Raw genomic sequence first — 22,520 nt, 5'->3', positions numbered from 1 at the left:
GGTCTTGTCTCTCACCTCTGCTCGCCTGCATAATTCACAAGGTAATCTGGCCTCTCTCACCTGCAGCACAGCCTCACTGCAGGCTGCTGTGGGACCGCTATCGCTCTTATTTCCTTTAACAATAAATGTTCATGCCTCTCCATATCCTCAATCCTGACTCTGCTTTCCTCCTTTCTCTCCCTGCACCTCCTACCTTTTCTCTTCTAAAAGTATAAATTCAACTGTTTCTGGAACGACTATAATTTCGTGTTAAAAACATCTCCTTCAACTCACCTGAACCGAGGAAAGGGAATGTGTCCAGTCTCAGTTTGTCTCCTTCAGGTCCCGGCGGTGCAGAGCCCCGATCAAACAGGGACGTTCCTCTGCCGCTGTCTGGCAAACGAGGAAACAGGGACTGTATGGCCTAAGAAAGAGGAAGGGAGAAGAAAATGTTTGGAAATGGTTTTGATCCACAAATATGAAATTTGATTGAACAATATTAATAAATTTTAATATCTTTAAAACTATTTTTAAGATTTGGTTTACATTTTGTAATGTTACAACCACAAACCTCAATTTATTTAATTTGGATTATTACCTAATAGACAAACTTTAGTGAATAGTTGTGAAACTCAGAAGAAATTTGACATCGTTTTTAAAAATTTTACCTGCTCTTTCTGGTTTGTACATACATTGTGTCCTACTGTTGGAAATGAATTGCCTATTACAGATTTCTTGTTTTTGCCTTTTTTTGGCCGCATGTCATGTTTTATATAGTCAGCCATGAGAAAACCAGAGTAAATTAAATATATTTTGCATAACTTTGGAGGAACTTTGACTCTTATTTGCAGAATTGTACATATATGTATATATACATGTATATATATATATATATATATATATGTATATGTATGTATATATATATATATACACATATATATATATATGTATGTATGTATATATATATATAATATATATATATATATATATATAATACATATATATATATATATATATATATATATATATATATATATATATATATATATATATATATTATATATTATATGTATATATATATATATACATATATACATATATATATATATATATATATATATATATATATATATATATATATATATATATATATTTGTTCCTGTTATATACATATAACAGGAACAGTCTGTTTCAAGGTTGTATCTCAATCAAATTTAACTCCAGACTTTGACTAAGCCATTCCAAAATCTGTATTTTGTTTTCTCTGTGCCATTCGAAGGTGAACTTACTAGAGACTTTTGCCTTATTGTCCTGCAGCAAGATTTATGTTGTTTTTTAGCTTAAGATCAAAAAGTGATTTTGTACATACATATATTATATGGTGTTGATATTTCGAAGTGTTTAATAGATTGTGTTATCACTGTTTTTGTGTTACTGTTGTTAATGGTGTCTCCTCAAAATGAGACAATGTATCACAAAGATATTTTTCAGTATAAATAAAGGATTAATAACGATAACTTTAACTTCTAATTTTAGGGTACAAACTAGAAATTATGACAACACCAGTTGAGGTAAACCATCCAAGTTCAGGTAAACAATAAACATGATCAGATTCACATCAGTTTTCTGAATTTGTTTAGATCTTGGAATGAGATCTTTTGAGATCTTTTGGCCTATTGAGATCTATTGGCCTACTTTACTTTTTAATACAGGTCATACCGAAGTAATTAAGTCGTTAAGTAACCATGGCTATATGTGATTTGTGAAACTGTACTTAACTTTCAAAACAGTGGCAAATCCCAGATAATTAATCATTTAACAAGAGTCTTACATTTACAGCCAGATTAGACTTGAAAGTGTTTGTGTTTTTCTGTTAATAACTGAAATCCCCCCCATTATGTATTTACTCTCTTTGTCTGATATTGAAATAAGTTTGTTGGTCTGAAACCTTAAAGAGTGAAATAACAGCAACAACTGAACCATTTAAGGAGGAAATGTATTTTCATGGCTCATATATTTGCCACACTTAAGTTTGGATTAGTAGAAGAAAACCTTTTTTCACTTCATGAACTACTTTGTATTTGTCTATTACATAAAATCCCATGAAAATACTCTTTAAAAAAGGGAAAAGGTCCAGGGGTGTGAATAGTTTGGCAAGGCATTGGAGCATGCTATAAACTGAGTACACAAATTCCTATCCTTTGCGTCTGTACAGTGTAAAGTCAAATGTTGACAGCAGCACCCTGCAGAGTGTGATGCAAACAGTGACACAGTCACAGCAAGGACAGGATAAAAGGGGACGCCCTGGGACTCATTGTGAAGAGGGATGCAGAGTCTCAGAGATTCAAAGGCTGGAAACACACAGAGTCAAGTGGAGACCAGCGATTAAGATCATGGGGACAGAGGATAAACGACAAGAAGAGAAGGATTGTGGGCCAGTTTGAGCAAAAAGGACGCCATCAGGAAGTAGGACAGCTAGTGTGAGTCAGAAAATGTGTGTTTTTTTTTTTTTTTCCTTGAAATGTGATTGAGTGGGAGACAAGTTAAAGTGTAACAGCTGAACCTCTGGAATCAAAGGGACAAAGGTGGGATTTCTCTCTCTCCCTTTGCATAAAGCAAGATCGATAGTATCTGTCACCAAGTTTGAAAGTTGAGACTGTACTTCCAAGCCTTGAGATCTGCGTTGCTTAACAAACCGCATTAATGACCCACTATTGATCTGATCTGACATGGCCCCTTTGCTTATTTTTTTCTTTCTTGTTCTCCCATTTCTTTCATTTTCAGTCGATGACAGATGGATACACCATCGGAGACAAGGATGAGAGAAGGAGAGGGATAACGTCTTCTTTTGTTTTAAGGGCGACTTAAGATCGTCCTGCTCATGTCTCCTTCAGAGTCTGAAACTTCTTATCCCATCTGAAGGATGGTGCAGACGAAGGATGGATGATTCTGCCTCCAACTTTCTAGTTCTTACCTGGTTTCAATACACTTTAACTTTTATTTTCAAGCTTGTCATATAAATAAAGTGGTGCATATGTATCGGCTGGAAAATTTCAAACAGACTTAAAAAAATTTTAAATACACGTAAAGCATTTTTTTGTCCAAATTATTACACATCTACTTCATATTCTGATAGAATAATTCTGAGTATAATGCAACAATCTCTCAGGGCTCATTGAGATGTAAGCTATTATCCCCAGCTTCCAGGACAATAAATAAAAGATGGGAGTGATGAATGCTATCATTCTCTTGTAAAAAGAAAATACACAGGAGGGCAGCAAGAAATATAACAGCAAAAAATTACAAGAGTAAGCTTCGATTACCTGAAATGGATCATTGATAATAAAAAATTAAAGAGCAAAGAAAGGCGCTTGCCTCTATTTTACTGTTACTTTCTTTGTTCCCAATTTGTAAGCTTAGATCTGGGCTGTCAGATTTGTCACTGTGCAAATTTATGTTCACATTCAATAAAAACTGTTGTCTTCATCACATATCTGACGCTTCCTGAGTGGCATCCTTAATCCTTAAAATAAAAATATTTTTTATTACCTGATACGCAGAGCCAGTCCAAAGCTGTATATCATTCCCTCATATGGTAATGTGAGGGAATGAAATAAAACTATAAATAGATAAGAAGGAAATATTTTTTCTTGTTGTTGACAAAGTTTTAAGGAGATTGTTTTCACTTCTGCAGCTTGGATGAATGTGTTATAAAACAGTTAGGCTACTTTGAAGACCTGTCCAATAATAAGATATTTTATATGTTAAATTTAAAATGTTGACAACTTTGATATGATTGTCTCTGAATATGCTAAAGTATGAATTATCTGTTTTTCTTGTTTAAAAAACACAATTTGAAAAGGATTATTAGTCATAGATTTAATAGAATAATTACAGAAACCTTAAATCTGACAACAGCTCTAATTGAGAGACAATAATGGACTTTTATCATTCTCTATCTTTCCCTGAGTCTAAAACATTTTGTAAAAAAATAGAATCCATTGCTGTTAAAAGCTGTGGACAATGATGTGGATGCACCGTTCCCAAAGTTTGCCTACAAATGGCTGATCAGGTCCTCATTCCTTCTCCAGCAGCCGCTTTATTCCCAGTAGCCAAACTCTGCGATTAGCATGGAGCAAAACAGAACCAGCAAGAGATTTTGTCCAGCAGAGTCGGAGCCAGACCAGATCGGCTTCACAGAATGCTGTTGTTTGTTTTGTGCATTTTGCTGATTTAATCTAATTTTGTTTAAAGCTCATTCAAAATGTTTTGCTGTGTTTTTCCTTTTCATCATCCAGCTCTGCATATCCAAAGATAAAGACATAGGGATTGTCAAATTATTTCCCAGAACATAAACAGCTCACCTGACCAATGGTGTGCGCTCTTTAGTCTTGTTATACTATAGTGGTTCTGCAGAACTTTTATACTAAAATTAATATTTGGTATTAGAACTCAAATTTATGTCAAACCTAAAAGAATAAATAAATAAATAAATAAAACTGATGAGGTATAAATTATTAAGATACATTTGTTTGATTTAAAATACTTTTAATTCTAGATAACAGTAAGTTTAGTGCAATAACTAAAATCCTATCAGCTTAATAACAATAAATCAATCTTAATCAGTGAAATACAAAGGCCCTGGGACTGATTATGAAACTGATCGTTCATGTACATTAAAATAAAGAAACACCAACATACAGTAAGTCCCCTTCCCAGCCCTTCGTCCTACCGTTCGTACCTCTGGGCTGCAGTCCGGAGCAGCCGAGCCCCCGTTAAAGTGGTTCTGGGCCAGAAAGAAGGGAGAGTTAGCCATGTCCAGGATGGGGTAGTTCACCAGCACCACTTTACTGAAGTTAAACTTGTAGGTGAACCGCTTCCCTTTGGTTTTGTGCAAAATGCGCTTGTTGTAGTAATACCTGCAGAGGAGGGAGGAGAGGATATTGATGCAGGGATGGATGGAGAGGTGGAAAAGGATAAAGGAAAAAGGAAAAGGAGAGGGAAGGATTATTTTAATGCTCGCATCAAGGTTTTGTGTTTCCTCACTGTAAGCAAAGAATAAGTAAACAGCTTTAGCGCTGTGAGGCAAAGGGCTATGCTGATTTCCCACTGTTTTTATTCATCTCCTCTCTCAAATCAATTCACATCTCGCTGCCTTTATTCAATACAATGTGTTTTTTGAGTGAACTTTTACTCAGCGGACAGAAGACAAACACCAGAAAAAATCAAAATGCAGAATCTTTTTGAACTCCTGACAAATAGTACGGCAAACTATTTCCTTTCATTTCAAGACTATTTTACAGTTAAAACAGGGTTTTGTGAATTTTATACAATGTGAGACTTTTCCAGACTCAGCTTTATAGTTTTTGTTGAAATTTGAATCTTTTCTGAGGTTCAAGAGTTAAAAACAAAAGTTTATAAAACAGTTTTTAAGTCTAAGTATATTTTATTCTATCAAAGCATACCATAGTAAGAAAATAAATGCAATATAAATGTATCTATAGCTTACATAACAGTAAAAACCAAACCAATTCAGAGTTTGAGTTAACTATCAAAACAGTCTGAAACAGAAAAAAAGCAGCAAATATTTCTGTCTCAGCAGAAAACAAACTAAATTATTCTAACAATATTCAATAATTGTTCAGTTCCACAGGATTTCTTGTAGTCTATTTCATAAATAAAGAAATATGTTTCATATTTTAATGTTTTACTGTGGCACTGCTTTGACAGCACCAGTTTTAAACTCAAAACTAAAGAACTGATGACTTAAAGCTCATTGAAAAATAAAATACAGCTAAAATAAAGCTATTTCAACTGATTGCTGAGGAGGACATGAATTGGTTTTTCATATAACTTTTTAAAAATGTAACAATTGTGTTTTATATATATATCTATATATATATATATATATATATATATATATATATATATATATATATATATATATATATATAATATATATATAAAACTTGGAAAAAAGTTTATAAATGAAATCACTTCTGAAATGAGATACAAACTGTTCACCAATGTAAGCCCTCCAACCAGAAAGTAAATTCCTACAGATGTTAACGCTTTTTATTTATATCTAACCTTACATTTTGTAATTTACCAAACTTCAGAACAGAAAAGACAAGACAACATTCCATTTGAACAAACCAAAATCTCCTAGAAAAACATCTCCAAAGTTACTTTAGAGAACTGAAACAGTACGTATTTCTCAGTCAGAATTTAGGTTATAGTATGATTAAACAACAAAACTTATTTTGAATTTGTACTTTAAAAAATCAGCCTTGTTATCAGAGACTACTGTGCATAAGACACTGAGAAGCTGTCATAATTTCCAGCAGAGCAGCAGATTGACAAAACAACAGCAATCTCCATGGTAGCAACCTTCGGTGTCTCCCGACGGGCATGTCAAACCTTCGTCATGCCAGTTTCCTTTACCACCCACGGAGGTGTCACTGTGCACTGTGTGCCAGAATGTGGAGCTGATCAACGGCTGGGGTGCGGGGGGCACGAAGCCATCTGGCTCAGGTAAAGGAGCTGAGAAATCGGGGCTGAAGGCGGGATGTTGGGTGAAAAAAGCTGCACACGAGTCATCGCGAGATTCCGACAAATGTTGAAGGAATTCCTTTGTCACAAGCAGATCACAGAATGCGAAACACAGCCTCAGCATTAAACATAAAGCTCCTCATTATGCAAACGCACTCGATCAACAAACAGCAGAATGTTCATATCAGCATGTATTCACAGTGGCTGAACCCCAGTGCAATGATGTGTACATGTTTTGCTTTGCGTGGCAATTGTGCCTTGGCCCCTAATTGAGCAATTAAGTGAGGCTAATTAAGAAGGCTAATTGTGGCCCCAGCCAATTCATAACAATTAGACTCTGACGACAGCCCCCATTAACAAGGGGCCAAAGGAAAGCAGAGAGGGGTGGGGGGCGAATTGGGATGGGGTGAAACAAGTCGGGGTGGTGGGCGATAGCACAATAAAACTGTGAGTGATCGAGGGGGTGCAAACTGCTCCTCAAATTTGAGTCTGAGTGTTTTCGCCATTCCTGGGGAAGTCAGAGCAATTTTCACACCGCGGCTTAATTTTGAAATCCTTATTGAATTTTTTATTTTACAGCTCAATGGTGAACTTTCCATTAGGATGTCAGCTGATAAGGAGAAATTGAGGCTATTGACGTTCCCCTGGAGAAGTCTCACCTTTATCTTTCTATTTTCACCAACATGAAAAAGAGAGGCGTTAAGTGAGGATTAAGCTCGGCGAGAGTAAACAAATAATGTAAACTGAGGGCAGGCGACGGAGGGGCGATAAACTAATCTGATACAGACGTACCTCAGCGCCCGGCTCAGCTTGTCGTAGTTCATGTGAGGCTTGCACTTCCTAATCCCCCACAGCCGGGCCACCTCATCTGGGTCCTTGATGACAAACTCCCCGTAGTCTCCCTGCCAAGCGATCACACCCTGGTACTCCTCCTTCTGCAGCAGCTCCAGAATGAAGTGCCACAGCTGGATCTGCCTGGAACCAGGGCTCGACTCCGGCTTGTAGGCCCAGTCCGGGAAGGCAAACCCTAGGCAGCGAGAGAGAAACAACAAAGGAGGGATAAGGTTAAGGCCTGTCGTTTGTCCCGCTGCTCGCTAGGGGGGGATTGCTGTCTGAATGACTGATGAGTGATGGAGCTGAGGGATGATGTGTTTAATATCACAGCACGTGCCTTGAGCAATGTTAGTCTGTGCTAATGCCCTCTAGCCTCAACAGATTGGTCAGTGGGATGATGACAGCTCGCTGGGGGAGATTTGGTTGATGTTGCCTGGACCTGAATTTTAACAGCCAACTGTATGCACATCACAGAGGAGTTTGCTTCAGCTGCCAGTGAATCTGGCTGTAAGTAGCCTTGTAAAAACACAAGACAGAGCCAATTACCACCAGAATCTGTAGCATTGCTGAAGAGTTTTTCAGTAATATTTTTTTATGATGATTTTGGTTGATCAGGTATAAATTTACATGGATGGTTTCCCCTGAATATGTTGTGTAAAATTAATTTTTAAAGGAAAAACTTTTTGTCATCAAGTGTGTGGAGATAAGTCGACTGACAGGGATCGGACTCACCTGGCGTCCAAAGGGCGGGCACCGGGGGGAGCAGCAGATCGCTGACGCAGTTGCAGTCCATGCCTCCACAACACCTGAAACAATACGAACAATAACCATGCATTTTCTTATATCTTCTGCAAATAGAAGCGGTCAAACACAAGAGAATATTCACTATTAGTAAAGTTTACGCCAGCCGAGCAGCAACTTTGGTAAAAATCAAGATATTGCGTAAGGGTCTAGAGAAGCGCCGTGAGTTCAAAACGGCACCTCAAATCGATGTGAAATACAGCAAGGTTATGTTTCATATGTCTTCGGTTGAGATAAGGTGTTTGATGGATGTGATCTTGTACAGCCACCTGAGGCCGTGTCTGATGCAATGTGGTGGACATCCCTATAGTGCATTTTCAACCGCAAAAATTACACAGATTTATTAAAAACCACCAAAAAAGCCGCTGAAGCACATCACATTTAAAAAAGAAATAGTATTTTAAACATATATGTTAGAGTTTGGCTTGTTCTCTGTGGATTTTTAAAAGCAGAAAGTGCAAAACAAAATTACAAAATATAAAGGGCAGATTAGCTGTTATGATATGTAGGCAGAATGGAGGTGTGGACAAGTTTAAGAGTTAATATGCCCATCATATAAAGAATTCAAAACTTTCACCCAACTTTCAGCTGAAATATAAATTTCAAGCTAAAATATTAACTAAAAATTAGAACTGCTCTGAGAAAGTCTCTTTAAAATGATAATCTGGGCAAAACACAACAATAAACGTCCAAAAGGATTCAGACTCCTTGAACTAGTTTTCCATTTTGTAATAACTCCAAACTTCAGTGTATATAATGTTTTTTTTTTCTTTCTGATAGACCAACACAAAGTGATGCATGATGAGACTAAAAGAAAATGTTAATACAATTTTTATTTTCAAAGGTTTTACTGGGACCAGTGACCTTTATTTGCAGTAGATTAGGCAAAGAGCTAAGGGCGAGAATTGAACCCCAAACTGCTGTGTCGAGTACCAATGCCTTCTTTGTATGAAACAGTTACAAGGGAGGGGCCAGAAGATGCATTTTCAGACAACTCGTTAAAAGTTGTGAAAAAAGAAAAATACAGAAAAAAGATCTAAGATTGTCACAAATTGCAGCAACAGTGTTGTAGGACAGAAAGCGTCTGTGAACAGAAGATGTTAAAGGAAACGTTTCCTTTTTAAGGCCTATTGTACTTCATTTATGGTTGTTTTTTGTACTTACTGACATTAAAAGAAAATTATCAGTTTTCAGAATGTATTCAAAATTAAACAACCGTGAACCACATGTTTGTCTTGAACCTTTTTTAAATTTTTTTGTATTTCTTTTATTAAACCAGGTAAACCCCGTTGAGATCTGAATCTCATTTTAAAGAAGGACCTGGGCAAGTGGCCTTTTTTATAGTTATTTTTTAATAACCATAAAAAAACACAACAAATTAATAAGCAAGAGCAAACTGTCATGAAAGTTTTTTGTAATTGACATGTTTGAAATTTCTCATCAGTCATTTTGTTTGATTTGATCTTGCAGATGAACATCAGTAGGTCTCAATATTTAAAAATTAAGAAGACTTTTGAATGTCACTCAGAATTACGGCGTTAATACAATCTTACCTGCAACATTTTATTAAATTAGAGAGCATAATGATAACACCTGCCAAATAAACTCATTTAGATGTCTGCAGGCAGGAGACGTGAAGGAGGTTTTGTTGAGCGCTGGATCAGGTTTGGATGTTGCTGTTTCATGGGGGTTGTTTTACAAAAGCTCAGATGGAAGAGGCGAACCTGCTGGTGTCTTTAACGCTAGCCTCTCTCCGTTTCGTCTCGTCTCTTCTCTCTCTCTGCCTCTATTTAATTATGCTCTGTGAATTTTGGATTTTCCCTCCAGCATTGAAATGGAACGTGAATTATTAAGGTGTGTTTGTATAAATTATTATTGCTAACTCCAGGCACTTCTCACTCTCTCTCTATCAGCCCCGGCGTCGCTCTCGCCCCGTTTCTGTAGCCCTTGAATCGTGCCCCCTGCTCTTCATTCTCCTTGTGTTCAAGCTGGTTTCTTTGTCCGCAACCTTTTTCGCTCATTCTTTTTTTGACTTTCTCGTCATTCTTTTTTTTTTTTTTTTTGTCTGCACACAGTGTTGCTCTCGATTTTAGTGTTCTAATGCCAGTTACTGTATGTCTTCACAGAAAACTACTTGTCACGTTGCTCGATTTGCATATGATGTCATGCAATATCCAAAGTTTTATTTTCAACCAACAACATGAGTACTAGTTTCTAATAAACTGTCTCTGAAGGACTCCTTGCTTCAAAGTGCGATCATTAGAAAGATGGAAGGTTCTTTGTGTCGGAGGTAGTGATCTATAAGTTTCCTCTTCCCTGTGGGCTGCAGGTCATCAATACTGCATCATCTCTTTCATTTGCCATATTCACATGGTCTGCAGCATGTATGGACCCGTCTCCTCAGAGGACCATATGCATGTGCTCCTAACAGTTGGGAGGCTCTCCATCTACCTCTCAAACCACCTACGCACCACCTCACATCCATACCCATCCACCCTCTGCCTCCCCATCCCCAATCCGGCAGCATATCTATACAGGTGACTCCTCCTTTCCTGTTCCCCTCCTCCTTTCTATTCACACACCTATCCACTGTCTTGCCTTACCTCACTCCCTGCCTTCCCTCCTGCCTCACCCACCTCCTTTTCAGTCCTACTCTGTGTGTTTTGCTTCGCCGCAGTAATTTTCCGTTTGATTTCGGAGGTAATGCATTTTTTACAAATCAAAGAGGAAGCCAGGCTGCCCCTACCTCCTCCTTCTCCTCCTCCTTCTTCTCTCCATCTCTACCTCCCTCTCTCCTTGTTTTCTCCCTGCCTAGTCTCCTGTTCTTGCCCCTATCGGCCCCCCAGGCCAGAGAGGAGATAAAGGAGCCCCCATCATTTCCTTGTTAGTTTTGATTTGGGCAGCACAGGGCTTTCAAGTTCCCCCCATCACCCCCAGAAACATTATAACTAGCAGCCAAGGGAATACAGTTCCTCGTACACACACACACAGACACAGTTGCACATGCATACACAGACTGTCAGATGTAGGCCCATTGTAATGGATTGCACAGACTCAAACAGATTCTGCAAAAATGTGCGAGTATCCAGGTAGCCGTCACACGCAAACAGTGAGAGGCAGTGCACAAAAATAAGACATGGAGCCCATAGATATTGACTGAATCAATACTGACACACTAACACACATCTCAGTGAGCAGAACGTGAGAATGCACTTTGTTTACTGTGCTGATTGCGAGGAAAGACATACAAAAAGACTCACAAAGCACTTTGTTTTGAGCAGAGCGGCTGTGGAAACAACAGGCCGAAACAAAAGACCTCTTTCACACAAAAGGTCATCAATAAGCCCGGCCTGGATGACAGATCACACTCTTAGCAGAGTGACAATCTGCACAATAGAGACACAGAGTTACTGTACGTAGTCACATCTTGTACACAAAAAATAAACAAATCAAACCAATTTTATCCACTCATGGTGTTCCACGTGTTGTGAAGGAGCCGCCTGCGCCGGCATTAACAAACAGATCATTACTGCTCAGGACCCTCCAGTGGGCTGATGAGTCACACACATTCACACGGCTTGCAGCAAAACACTGTGTGCTTGTGACCTGGCAAAACAACCATTCAAAGGCACACAGAAATTAGAAGATTAAGGTTGAGGGCTCAAAGGCTATTTTGTCATTTTGGGCCAGTTTTAAAGACACAACAAGATGAAGATTAATTCGGAAAACAAGTTCATAATTTTAAATACAGAGTAACTTTAACTTTTTTGGACTCATTCTAAAGTTCGAATTTAAAGTTCATTGCAATTATATTAGACATCTTTTATTGGATTTTGATGCAGAAAGTGCAGCCACATCATATTAAGTGGTTTGAGTGAACTTTATGTGTGTACTATCCTTCTCTGGTGGGTCTGGTTCCCTTCAAGTGGCAGATCAGATGGGATAGTGTTCACATTGCATAAGTGAATTCACTCACTTAAAAGCATGACAGACAAAATCTGGTTTAGGCAATAAAGTAAATTAGCTATGTTGATTATAAATATAGAAAACTTAACCTCTTAGTTTTGGTTGAATGTTTAAATATATTTTTTTATATATTTTATTCATAAGAATAAGCTCTCTTGGGTAACAAAAATATCTAAAGGCACACTAAATCCAGGTATTATTTACACATTATAAAAACCAATAATGATTCAGAAAAAGAAGAAATGGATAATTGGGATAATTGTCTGTGTCAGTATTTTTGTTTTGCAAAATGTGTTTTTATAAAACGTTTCAATAACGTCTTGATTATTAGAGCCTCAAATGTGTAGAAGTTCATTCATCTTGACACCATATACCTTTAAAATAAACAATAAAGTTTTCAAAGAAGTCAAGCCAAAGCAAAACAATTTTCTTTGAGTCATAGTTGAACTTTTCTTTTTGCCAAATTTGCCAAAGTAACCGAACTGTAAAACAAAGATCCAAAAGGGAGGTAAAAATACACTTTTGGTGCAAAAACAAAAAGAAAACTAAAACATGACCAAAACGATGACCAATTGTCTCAAAACCTTGTGCAACTCAGGTCTAAGGTTGCTTAAACATTTTTTTTAAACCCGACCACACTCTTTGGTCTATTTAAACCAACATTCTAATTTATCTTGAAAGTGTATGACTTAAACTGAAACTTGCATTTGAATTGTTGTTAAAACCCACAATGCAAATTCTGATATCTAAAACATCCTAAAATGGTTTTTGGGGTGTGTGCACGTTTGGGTCCATCATAAGAGCTGCTCTACTTTGTGCAGCTGAGGTTAGTAGGCCACTGACGAGCGTATGAAGGGAAAACATACTGTAACTCTGTTTAGAAATTCTGCAGAGTGACTGAGGTAGAGCATAGAAAAGGGGGGGCAGTTTGACATTCAGGCAACATTATGTCTCCAGTGCTGTCTAAAGAAGGAAAGAGTGATGGGTCGCGATATAAAAAGATAGAAAACTGTGAGAAGCATGAAGAGTCTGGCCTCTCTTGCTTTCTTTTTCCAAGAGATGAAACGGACTCTGTACATCTGTCTCATCTTCCTCTTTTTTTTTCTTCAGTTGCCCCTGAAAAAGGCCCGACTGAACCCTCTCCCTCTCAATTCCTCTCTCCCGCTTTTCTCCCCTCTCTCTGTTCCTCTCCCTGGTTAGCTCTGACACACTGGTCAGCCTCGGGGTGGAAGAACAGAGGGACTCTGCTATGGGTTTGTTACAGGAGATGGAGAGAAGGAGAGAGGAGATACGAGGAGGGGAGAGATAGAAGACTGAAAAAGGAGGAGGAGGAGGAGGAGGAGGAAGGGGGTTGTTCAGGGAAAAGAAATAGAAACCGTCTATCCAAACGCAAAAGAAAAAAAAGTCAATGCTGCAGGTATAGTAGCTTATGGTCCTTCTCATTTGTCCACATTTTTTCTAAAAACGTGCAGCAATACTGAAGATGTGTGCATCATATAAATATTGAATAATTTATGTATATTGTACCATTAAGGCTTTCATACTTGAATTGACAAAAGGTTGCTTTTAAAATTCCACCTAAATCATAAGGATCAAAGAGAAACCGTTTCATTTTTTAGCAAGAACAATACCTTCATTAGTCGATATAGATGTAAGTCCACAGACTTCTTGAAAGCAAGAATATCAACAGTTAAAACTTACTCTATCCTCAATTAAACTGAAACCACTTTAAGAGCCTCAAATATTTCAAAATACTAAAAAAAGACTCCTTTGATTCAATCCTAAATCACCAAAAACAGACAGCTTATAGTGTTTCAGTGGATAAGTTAATGCCTTTCATTTTTCTATCTTCTAAGCAGAAAAGAGTTTAATCAGTAAAACAATTTAAAGCCATTCTGTATGAGTAAACGTGCTCATCTATCAACTTCCAAAGCACCAAAACTTGCACATGATCACTCATTTGTATCATGAATCCATACACCCATCGCACTGTCATATGAAAGGGAGAGGAATCAGTGCAGTTGCTGTAATGGGAACAGGCAGCACTGCAGCTCTGTCAGTATATTTAACCAAGATGTATAGTTACAGGAGCACCGAGGCTCTCTGCCCGCTCTCCCACAGAGCGCACATTACTCCACACTGCAGGGGCAGAGCTAATACTGAGTCCTTCACACTGAGACGGGCTATCATCTGACAGCACGGCCCAGTCAGAACACCAGCCAGTGAAATTCAGTTTGAAAGATACAGAGCCACGGTGGTTATAAGGATTGCCGATGATTGTCAGGTCACTGTTATGGCCGCTCCGCTCTTCTATTTGTTTCTTCACTACTCAGAATGGTGAGAAATACAAACAGGATTTTTATCCAGCTTTGGGAAGCTAAACGTTTTGCATATACAGTAGCAGTCCTTCTCCAAAAACTTTTCTTCCGAAGCAATATAGATTTTCTGATAATCTTTCAATGTGATCTTTTTAATGGTCCACAAGGATTTTGGGGGTTCTTTCCTTTGGACAATGGCTGATTTTCCCTTCATTTTCAATTCAGTACCTCATCATTTTCAAAGGATTTGTATTTTTGTTTGCTTAACCACTTATCAGTGATCTATGAATCATGGAAGCACCTGATCGACACCAAAACACAAAGACTGCACAAATGTTGTGTCCACATTGAGCAAACAACCTCGAAAGGAATCAATTTTACATTGTGTCTTTAGGGGGCTCGTTGTAGCGAAACATTATTTGTACTAATTTCTATAGACAAAGTCTGCAGATGATTGCCTTTGAGAAACATAAATGGTACTTTAATGATAATAAAAGCTAAAAGGGCTAATACAAAAATGATTTTTATCAGGAGATGGTCCTACTAAGGAATAATGAGACATCTCGCCACTTATTGACAGTTTCCTTATGTTTCTTAAACAAGCAAAACATGTTAAGCAAATCTTAACATGATTGTAGAAATTTTTATAAATCATATTGTAAGTCAATGTCTAACCATATTTTCAGCAAATAATTCTCCTTATAAAACTAGATTATATTTTGTCTTCTTGTAGTAGACACATCAAAAGAAATAAAATATGCAGTTTGGTTGTCAAAACGGGCTTTAACCTACAATTGTCACAAGTGAGCATTAATTTCCTTGTATTGATTTGATTACAAACACATAAGGACAGCAGGATTTGAAATTTAGTTACAAAGAGAAAAAGTATTCCTTTGTAAAAACTCCTTGAACCTTTAAGTTTTTTGAAAACAATAATGGTCTAAAAATTAAATTAAATTAAAGAGATATAAATATTTTATATATCTTCAAATGTAATTTACAATCATTAAAGGAAGTCTTTGCCTAAACCCAGGGGTCAGAGGGAGATATTTGACCCTACAATGTCAAAGGAAACTTCCTGACCAAAATATTAACAAAACTTTGCTACAATGACAGTGGTTTGCATATGAAGATTAACTTAAAAAGATGATAGTACAACAGCATACAAGTTTTATAAATGAAATAATGACATCTATCTATCTGAACTCCAATTATTAATATTCCTGACAAGAAAAAGAGCAGGTGCATAGAGATGAAAATTTTGTGTGGAAAGCTGTACATAATATGACCAAATTAAAGCAAAATTAATGAACCAACTCCAATTTAAAGTCAAATAAAAAAAAATGAAAACAACAACAACAAAAACAAATATGACCTTATGAAAACTATTAATTAGGAATGGGTACAATTTATAACACGATTTACATTGAAAAGCAATGAATTGCAACAGTGCCTTACAGAGCTGGTGACTATGCGCCTTAAATGCAACATAAAGCATGCACAGGTAAGTAAAGGGTGTAAAGTTGGATTCATAAAAGCAAAGGAGGTCATTTAATAACAATGTGACTTCTTGCATTTTTAATTGTTCAAAAAACAATTCAGGTTAATATTACGGGGTAAGAAAATCACTTTGAAGATTGCATAAAATACTATATATATATATATATATATATATATATATATATATATATATATATATATATATATATATATATATATATATATATATAGAGAGAGAGAGAGAGAGAGAGAGAGAGAGAGAGAGAGAGAGAGAGAGAGACAGACGAGAGAGAGAGAGACAGATATATATATATATATATAAATATATATATATATATATATATATATATATATATATATATATATATATATAGTCTTTCAAAAGCCATTTCTATTCATGTAGTGAAGTCAGGTGAAATTTAGACTCCAACTGGGCTCATAAATATGAGCCATAGCCTGTGATAAATAAAGGAACTTGTTTTCTCAGATGTTCATGAAAGGTGAAGAACTCCTACAAGAAGTTGAAGAGCAGGTGAGTGGGGATGAGGATGTTGCAGTGCGCGAAACGGTACATTGGTATGATATAGAACGCCGGCCTTAAGAAAATAAGGAGGGGAAAGGATGAAGAAAAAAAGTATCAATCGATAGGGTTAAATTATTCATCGTCATTAATTATCGATCGCTCTCCGCTGCCGGCTCGTCCGCCTCGCGCCAGAGTTGAAAGGAGGGAAAGCGCGCTTTATTAAAACCGGCTCGAGCCTCATTGTTTCATGTCCCGCGGCAAAGAAAAAGCCCGAGTTTGGATCTGCCCGAGCCAGTAGAAAAATACACACACACACACACACTCACACACACTGCACCTCCTTCCTTCGCTCTCTCTCTCTCTCTGTCTCTCTCTCTCTCTCTCTCTCTCTCTCTCTCTCTCTCTCTCTCTCTCTCCTGACGCACGAGAGGAGCTTTGGGGAGCTTCGCGCGGTGTTCATGGGGCGGCTGTGTCTCGCGTGGATCGATGAGGGATCAATGGCTCGCGCTGACTAATAGCCAGAGAGCGCCTTTGATCTCGCGGCTGAGAGATCAAAACCTGCGCGAGAGGGAAGAGAAATAGGAAAAGAAACTGTGCCGGCGAGCTGACCTTCACACACATTCACGCGCACACGCGCACGCACTCTCAGTAATGTGTGCGTAAACGCCACGCAGCCCACCGCAGCTTTTAGGAACCTGACTGCAGGAGATCCTATGAGCAAACAAGCTACATGAGAGGTCCATGGTAAAACGCCACGTTCAAGTACAAGGGTGATACTCCCGCACGCGCGCGCGCACACGTCACTGTGTGTCCTTGTCGGGTTGCTGCTGTTCTTGATTATTTTGACTTCCTCAGACAAGGTGATGCGGAGAGAAAGAGGGAACCATCTGTTGTTTCCAGGGAGCAGATGAGTGTCCTGTGGGCTTAAATTCACGCCTATTGAGAAGAAAAGGTGGGGTGGTTTAGTCCTGGACTTGGTTACAATGTTTAAAGTTGTTAGGTCTAAAAAAAAAAAAAAAAAAAACCCTCAAAGTTCAGAGGATGAAAAAGTATTCATATAAAAAAATGTATAAAATGAACGTGTTTTTTGTGGATCAAAAGTGAATATAGCTTAAACAAAAACATTTAGAATAAAAATGGCCATTGGTCTGTTTTGCTGCAGCTTTAGCTGTTGGGACACACAAGAAAAAAATGCAAACATCTTTTCAGCGCAGGGAATATGAGTCATGAACAAGTTCAAATTCTCAGTAAAGAGAGGTGGAGATATTGAGAACTCAGTTTTAACATGTAGTTTTATATGAAAAACTACTATATGGTCATATAGAATTTACCCTTTTTGTGAAATTTGTGGGAATGATAGCAGTTTAACAAGATCGTATAAAATTTTTACTTTTGTGCATGTACAGTGGAGGAAAACCCTATTTGAAACCCCAGATTAATTTGTAAGTTTTCCTGAAATAATTTGATTGAATTAAATAAGTGTTTCATCCTCAACCAAAATCTAGCACAGAGGTCAGGTTTGCAAATATCTGAGAAGGGATTTTGGTTCACTTGTCTTTATTCTCCAAAGGTTTCAAGGCTGTCTGTCACTTGGTGGCTCAAAGTTTCCACTCCCTCCAGTCATTTTTTCTGGGACTGGCTTCAAGGTGAAATCTATGACCCATCTTCGGAAGTTCTATGTGGATGGTTCATATTTATCATTTCTCTGCCTCTAGTTGATCCAGCAGAACTCAATGCTGGTTTTATTTGTCCACATCACTTCCTCACAAGCCTTCTTTGTATCATTCACATGTCCAATTGCAAACTTCACATGGGACAGTGCATATGGGTTTTTCAGCAAAGGGACTCTGCTGCCATCTCGATTCATTTTGGCAAAGTGTTCTTTATTGGTAAAACGTAATTTCTTTTAATTTTGCAATTTTATCTTTCTCAGAATCATATTTTATTACCCACCAGCTAAGTTCTTTAGCCTGGCGCACCCCAATGAGGGAAACTAATGTCCCAAAATTCTTCCGTCTACATCTACAAACTTGGGAGGGGATCAAAACTCATGTGCTTATGACAAACAATATCCAGAAATATTGAACTTTTCACTAATATCTTACTCATCTGACAAGGTCAAATGCCTCTTTGTGAATATTGTAGCTTGGTTCTTTTAAAAAGTGTCAAGAGCTCAGCAGGCCAAATTCCTGCTGTAAAAGAGCCAGGCTCGGAAATTTAAAGTGAATAAGTAATATGGTTCATCTTAGATAATCATGTTATGGCTAAGAACCTGTGGCCATCTCCAGTGTACTTGTACCTTAATGAAGTGCACACTATATAAAAGAATAAAAACATGTTATAAAGTTAAAGTTTTGAGCAGTTAGTGTGCATTGAGATGTTTTTTTTCTTTTGTGTGCTGAGACTAAGATGAGAAGGAAAAGGAGGATGTTTATTATCATTCTTAAACAAACAGGATAAGTGTGTATGGAGTCCTTGGAGTCATTAAGAGCTACCATTTTTCCTTGTAAAACAATTAGTGTTTTCCACACTTTTACCTGAGGAAATGTGCAAATCTGAGTCTCCGTCTCTCTCCTTTTCCACATCATACCCTGTCCATCTCGCTCTCTTTATCCCCCCCGTTCACCCTCCCTCCCTTCCCTCTTTGGTCAGTGAGCTACTCTCTATATCGCGCTCACTTCCCGAATTAACCACTCAAGAAGTCACCACCGACTCAATCAATAGCTCATACATAAACCCTGCTATAATCGCTCCCCCTGCCTGTCTGTCTGCCCCCCTCCCTCCAGTCTAACCTCTCCTCTCTTAACCCCCACCCCTCTCCACCAGCACACTTTTCACACACCCCTTCCCTTTCTTTTTTGTGCCTCTGTCATTTACATGCCTTCCACTTTTCAACGTCTGATTATTTTAGACTGATAACCATAAAACTTTTGTCACAGGAAGGTAATCAATGTTTTTGTGAAGCTGCTCTATCAATTTTGCAATTTAGCAGAACTAAATAAAACTACACGTTTGTCATTATGATAGTCTCAATGGATAATTTCATGCATATGTACCACTCAGCTATCACTCCAGCAATATATTTAGCAACCAAATCAATTTTGTATTTAAGAAATAAGAAGGTCAAATACTGTTTTGAGTGCATCCTGAGTCTCATCATGCAGTTTGGTTTGGTTTTGTTGAAGAGGAGACATGCTGAGAGTCTGATCAAAGTCTCCATAACATCCACAAGTATAGAAAGACATTTACTAAAAGAAAGACTTAAAACAAGTAACTTTCAAAAGAAATTCTGTTTGGTCGATTTTCTGCTTTGTTACAGCAATGCTTTGTTGGGCAAGCAAGCAACAATAACATTGTTGCATTTCAACAATGTCATACTGTTGAAAAGCAAGTTTAATTCCCTTTAAAGGGTTCCTCATTTGTAAAGAACATGGATTTGTAGGTTACTGTGTTAAATATTTGGACTGTTCTCATGAAATCCTTGTCCAGTCTACTCTGCCGATGCCAAACAAGGTTTCGTGGAAACAGTGGGACGATGTGGGGAAGCATCTGCCTCACTGGCAAATAGGACTTGTCATGATCAGAGGCGATCTGAAGGATATCACAATGAGATTGTGCAACCAGTGGCAATCCCCTCCACTCTTAGGGACTAAGCTCTATCCACTGCTCACTCCTACAGAGAGGGGTTTATAAGAATCTTCCTCCTTAATTCACAAGTGTAGAGGATGGAAGCATCTGACAGCAGTCCTGACCTTTTCTTCAATGAACAGCTATTGGAACGACCTCAGGTATTCTGTAATGACAGAGTGACCCACACAGTCACACTAGTTGACTTGTAAAAGTGCTAGTTAAGCACAGAAGTGTGCGTGACCAAGCTGGTGAATAGTCTGAGGAAATGATGCAATTTCCTCAGACTTGAATTGTTCTTCAATTCAAGTTCAACTTAGATTTAAATAAAATTTTGATCAGTTCATTTGAATTGAGCTCAGTGCAATCAGACTGAGTTCAGTTACATTCAGTTCACAAAAAAGGTCCACAAAACAAACAGGCTAAACTCAACTCTCACATATTTATCCCAACTCAGTTCAGTCGGTTACATTATAATACATCAGTACATCACTAGTAATAGTCAAATTCGCATTCATTCCAGTTACGTAAATCCAAGTTAGCAACTTGTTCGATGCAGAACATTTTCATCACTTTGAGCCATTTAAGTTTGTTCTGTGCTCTACTATATCTGGTGTTTTCTTAGTTTATAAACTAGTAAAGTATCAATCTTAAGAAACACAAAAACAGTGACTTATTGAAGCTTGAATGTATGTGAAAACAACTAATGACCACTAAGAGCACTCTGACTGTAAGAATGTCTCTAAATCACTTTAAATTCTAAACCAAAAGCAGATCATCCACAGCCAAATAAATGATGAGACAGCAAGCCGAAGACTAATATAGCTTTTCTGAACATAATGCATCATTTCTAGTAAATTCTTGATGCTCCTTTTGGAGTAATTTCGACTGCTTTGGTTTCACCATCTTCTGTAATCCTTCTGGGACCTGATATTTGTGTAACATCACTATAAAATTTATTACAGGAGCGGAGTAATTCTTTTAAGTGCAAAGACACCATCAGCCCATGTTAGAGTGTCCAGCCAGAATGGGCCCAGTATTGCGTTATAGCAAAGACAAGGAGACATCAATATTACATTATCTCATGTTTAACTGCGAGACACAGTTGTTTTGGGGGCCTTAAAGATATTGTATTACCCAAGGAGATGCAGGCAAAAACATACACACGCACCCACACACACACACACACACACACACACACACACACACACACACACACACACACACACACACACACACACACACACACACACACACACAAAAAGACATTTGAAGAAAGGAAAAAAAGGAATAACACACAGAGAATTTTAAAATTATAAGGCCTCCACACCCTCTGCTCCTATCCCCTTCTCTCTCTGCCTCTCTCTATCTCTCTTTCTCTGTTTCTTCCCTCGCTTCTCCTCTGACTCTCCCTCCAAAGTCTTTGATTCGTCCGTACGGTTTGATCTGCAAGAGAGCGAGTTTTGTAAACACATTTTTCACGATCATATAGCCACGGGCAAGGGGAGCGTGAGGCGCGGAGGAAGAAGAAGGAGAGACTCAGAGAGAGAGAGGGAGATAGGGTATGTGTGTGTGCGTGTGTGTGTGTGTGTTGGAGAGAGGGGGGTTACATTTAATGAGAGTGCAAGATGGAAGGATAGGCTGACAGAAAATGTGTAGATGGAGTCTGAAATTTGGACTGACTGTGATAGCGCACATATGAGAAAGACACAGACATGTTTAAAACACACACGCACACACACACAAACACACGCAGGGGAGTCGAGGTTGATGGTTTTGAAACAAGCAAAGCATCACAGAGGTTGACGAAATGTGAAGCAACAAGGAGAAAAAGCAACTTATTCAGTTTTCCTTATCATGCAGAGTGCTGCGACACCCCCAACACAGAATCCACCGATGTGACACTTCCTCAGTGGCGTCACCAATGTGCGGCTAACAGGTTGGGGGGCTAAGATGCAAAGAATTTAAAATCATGGATACTTCATTTTGTGGGGGGCTTAAAATGTCACATGTTTTGATTATTGGAGTCCCACGATGTGGCCTCCGCTTTCAAGACTTTGCACTTCTTGCAGTGGCATAAGAAGTAAGACATCAGGGATCGATGTCTACCACAATAAATGATGCGCCATCCATGGCATTTAGCTAAAAAATTACACTTTTTTAAAATCACAGACACTGTTTGTTTTAATGGATAAAAAAGCCCTTTGAAGTCAACAGATTTTTGGGGGTAGAGGTACTTGACAACATAAATTTATTGATGCTGTCAACACTTAGTAGTTTAAACCAGGACATTATATTTCTGTCTCTGAAGCTTAAAAGCATTACTGATTATATATCAAACACAGAAAGCACTGTAGTTTTTTTTTTTAGGAGTACCACAGTACCCTTCCCTGACACATGTTGCTGTGCACAACCAATCA

General features: G+C 38.0%; 1 protein-coding gene across 1 annotated transcript in view; it reads right to left on the bottom strand.

Annotated features, from left to right (window-relative positions):
• erfl1 (Ets2 repressor factor like 1) overlaps positions 1-22,520 on the bottom strand; it is a 46,077-nt gene that overhangs the window by 4,064 nt on the left and 19,493 nt on the right. The window contains exons 2-5 of the mRNA XM_055047457.1: positions 8,098-8,171; positions 7,324-7,558; positions 4,721-4,898; positions 274-403 (exon numbers count right to left, since the gene is read on the bottom strand). Coding sequence (XP_054903432.1) covers positions 274-403; positions 4,721-4,898; positions 7,324-7,558; positions 8,098-8,158 — 604 coding nt within the window. The 5' untranslated portion in view covers positions 8,159-8,171. The remainder of the gene's footprint in view (positions 1-273; positions 404-4,720; positions 4,899-7,323; positions 7,559-8,097; positions 8,172-22,520) is intronic.

Source organism: Poeciliopsis prolifica, unplaced genomic scaffold (assembly GCF_027474105.1).
Source record: "Poeciliopsis prolifica strain line A6 unplaced genomic scaffold, Auburn_PproV2 SCAFFOLD026, whole genome shotgun sequence".
NCBI classification, from domain to species: domain Eukaryota; kingdom Metazoa; phylum Chordata; class Actinopteri; order Cyprinodontiformes; family Poeciliidae; genus Poeciliopsis; species Poeciliopsis prolifica.
This window is presented reverse-complemented; position numbering and strand designations above follow the sequence as displayed.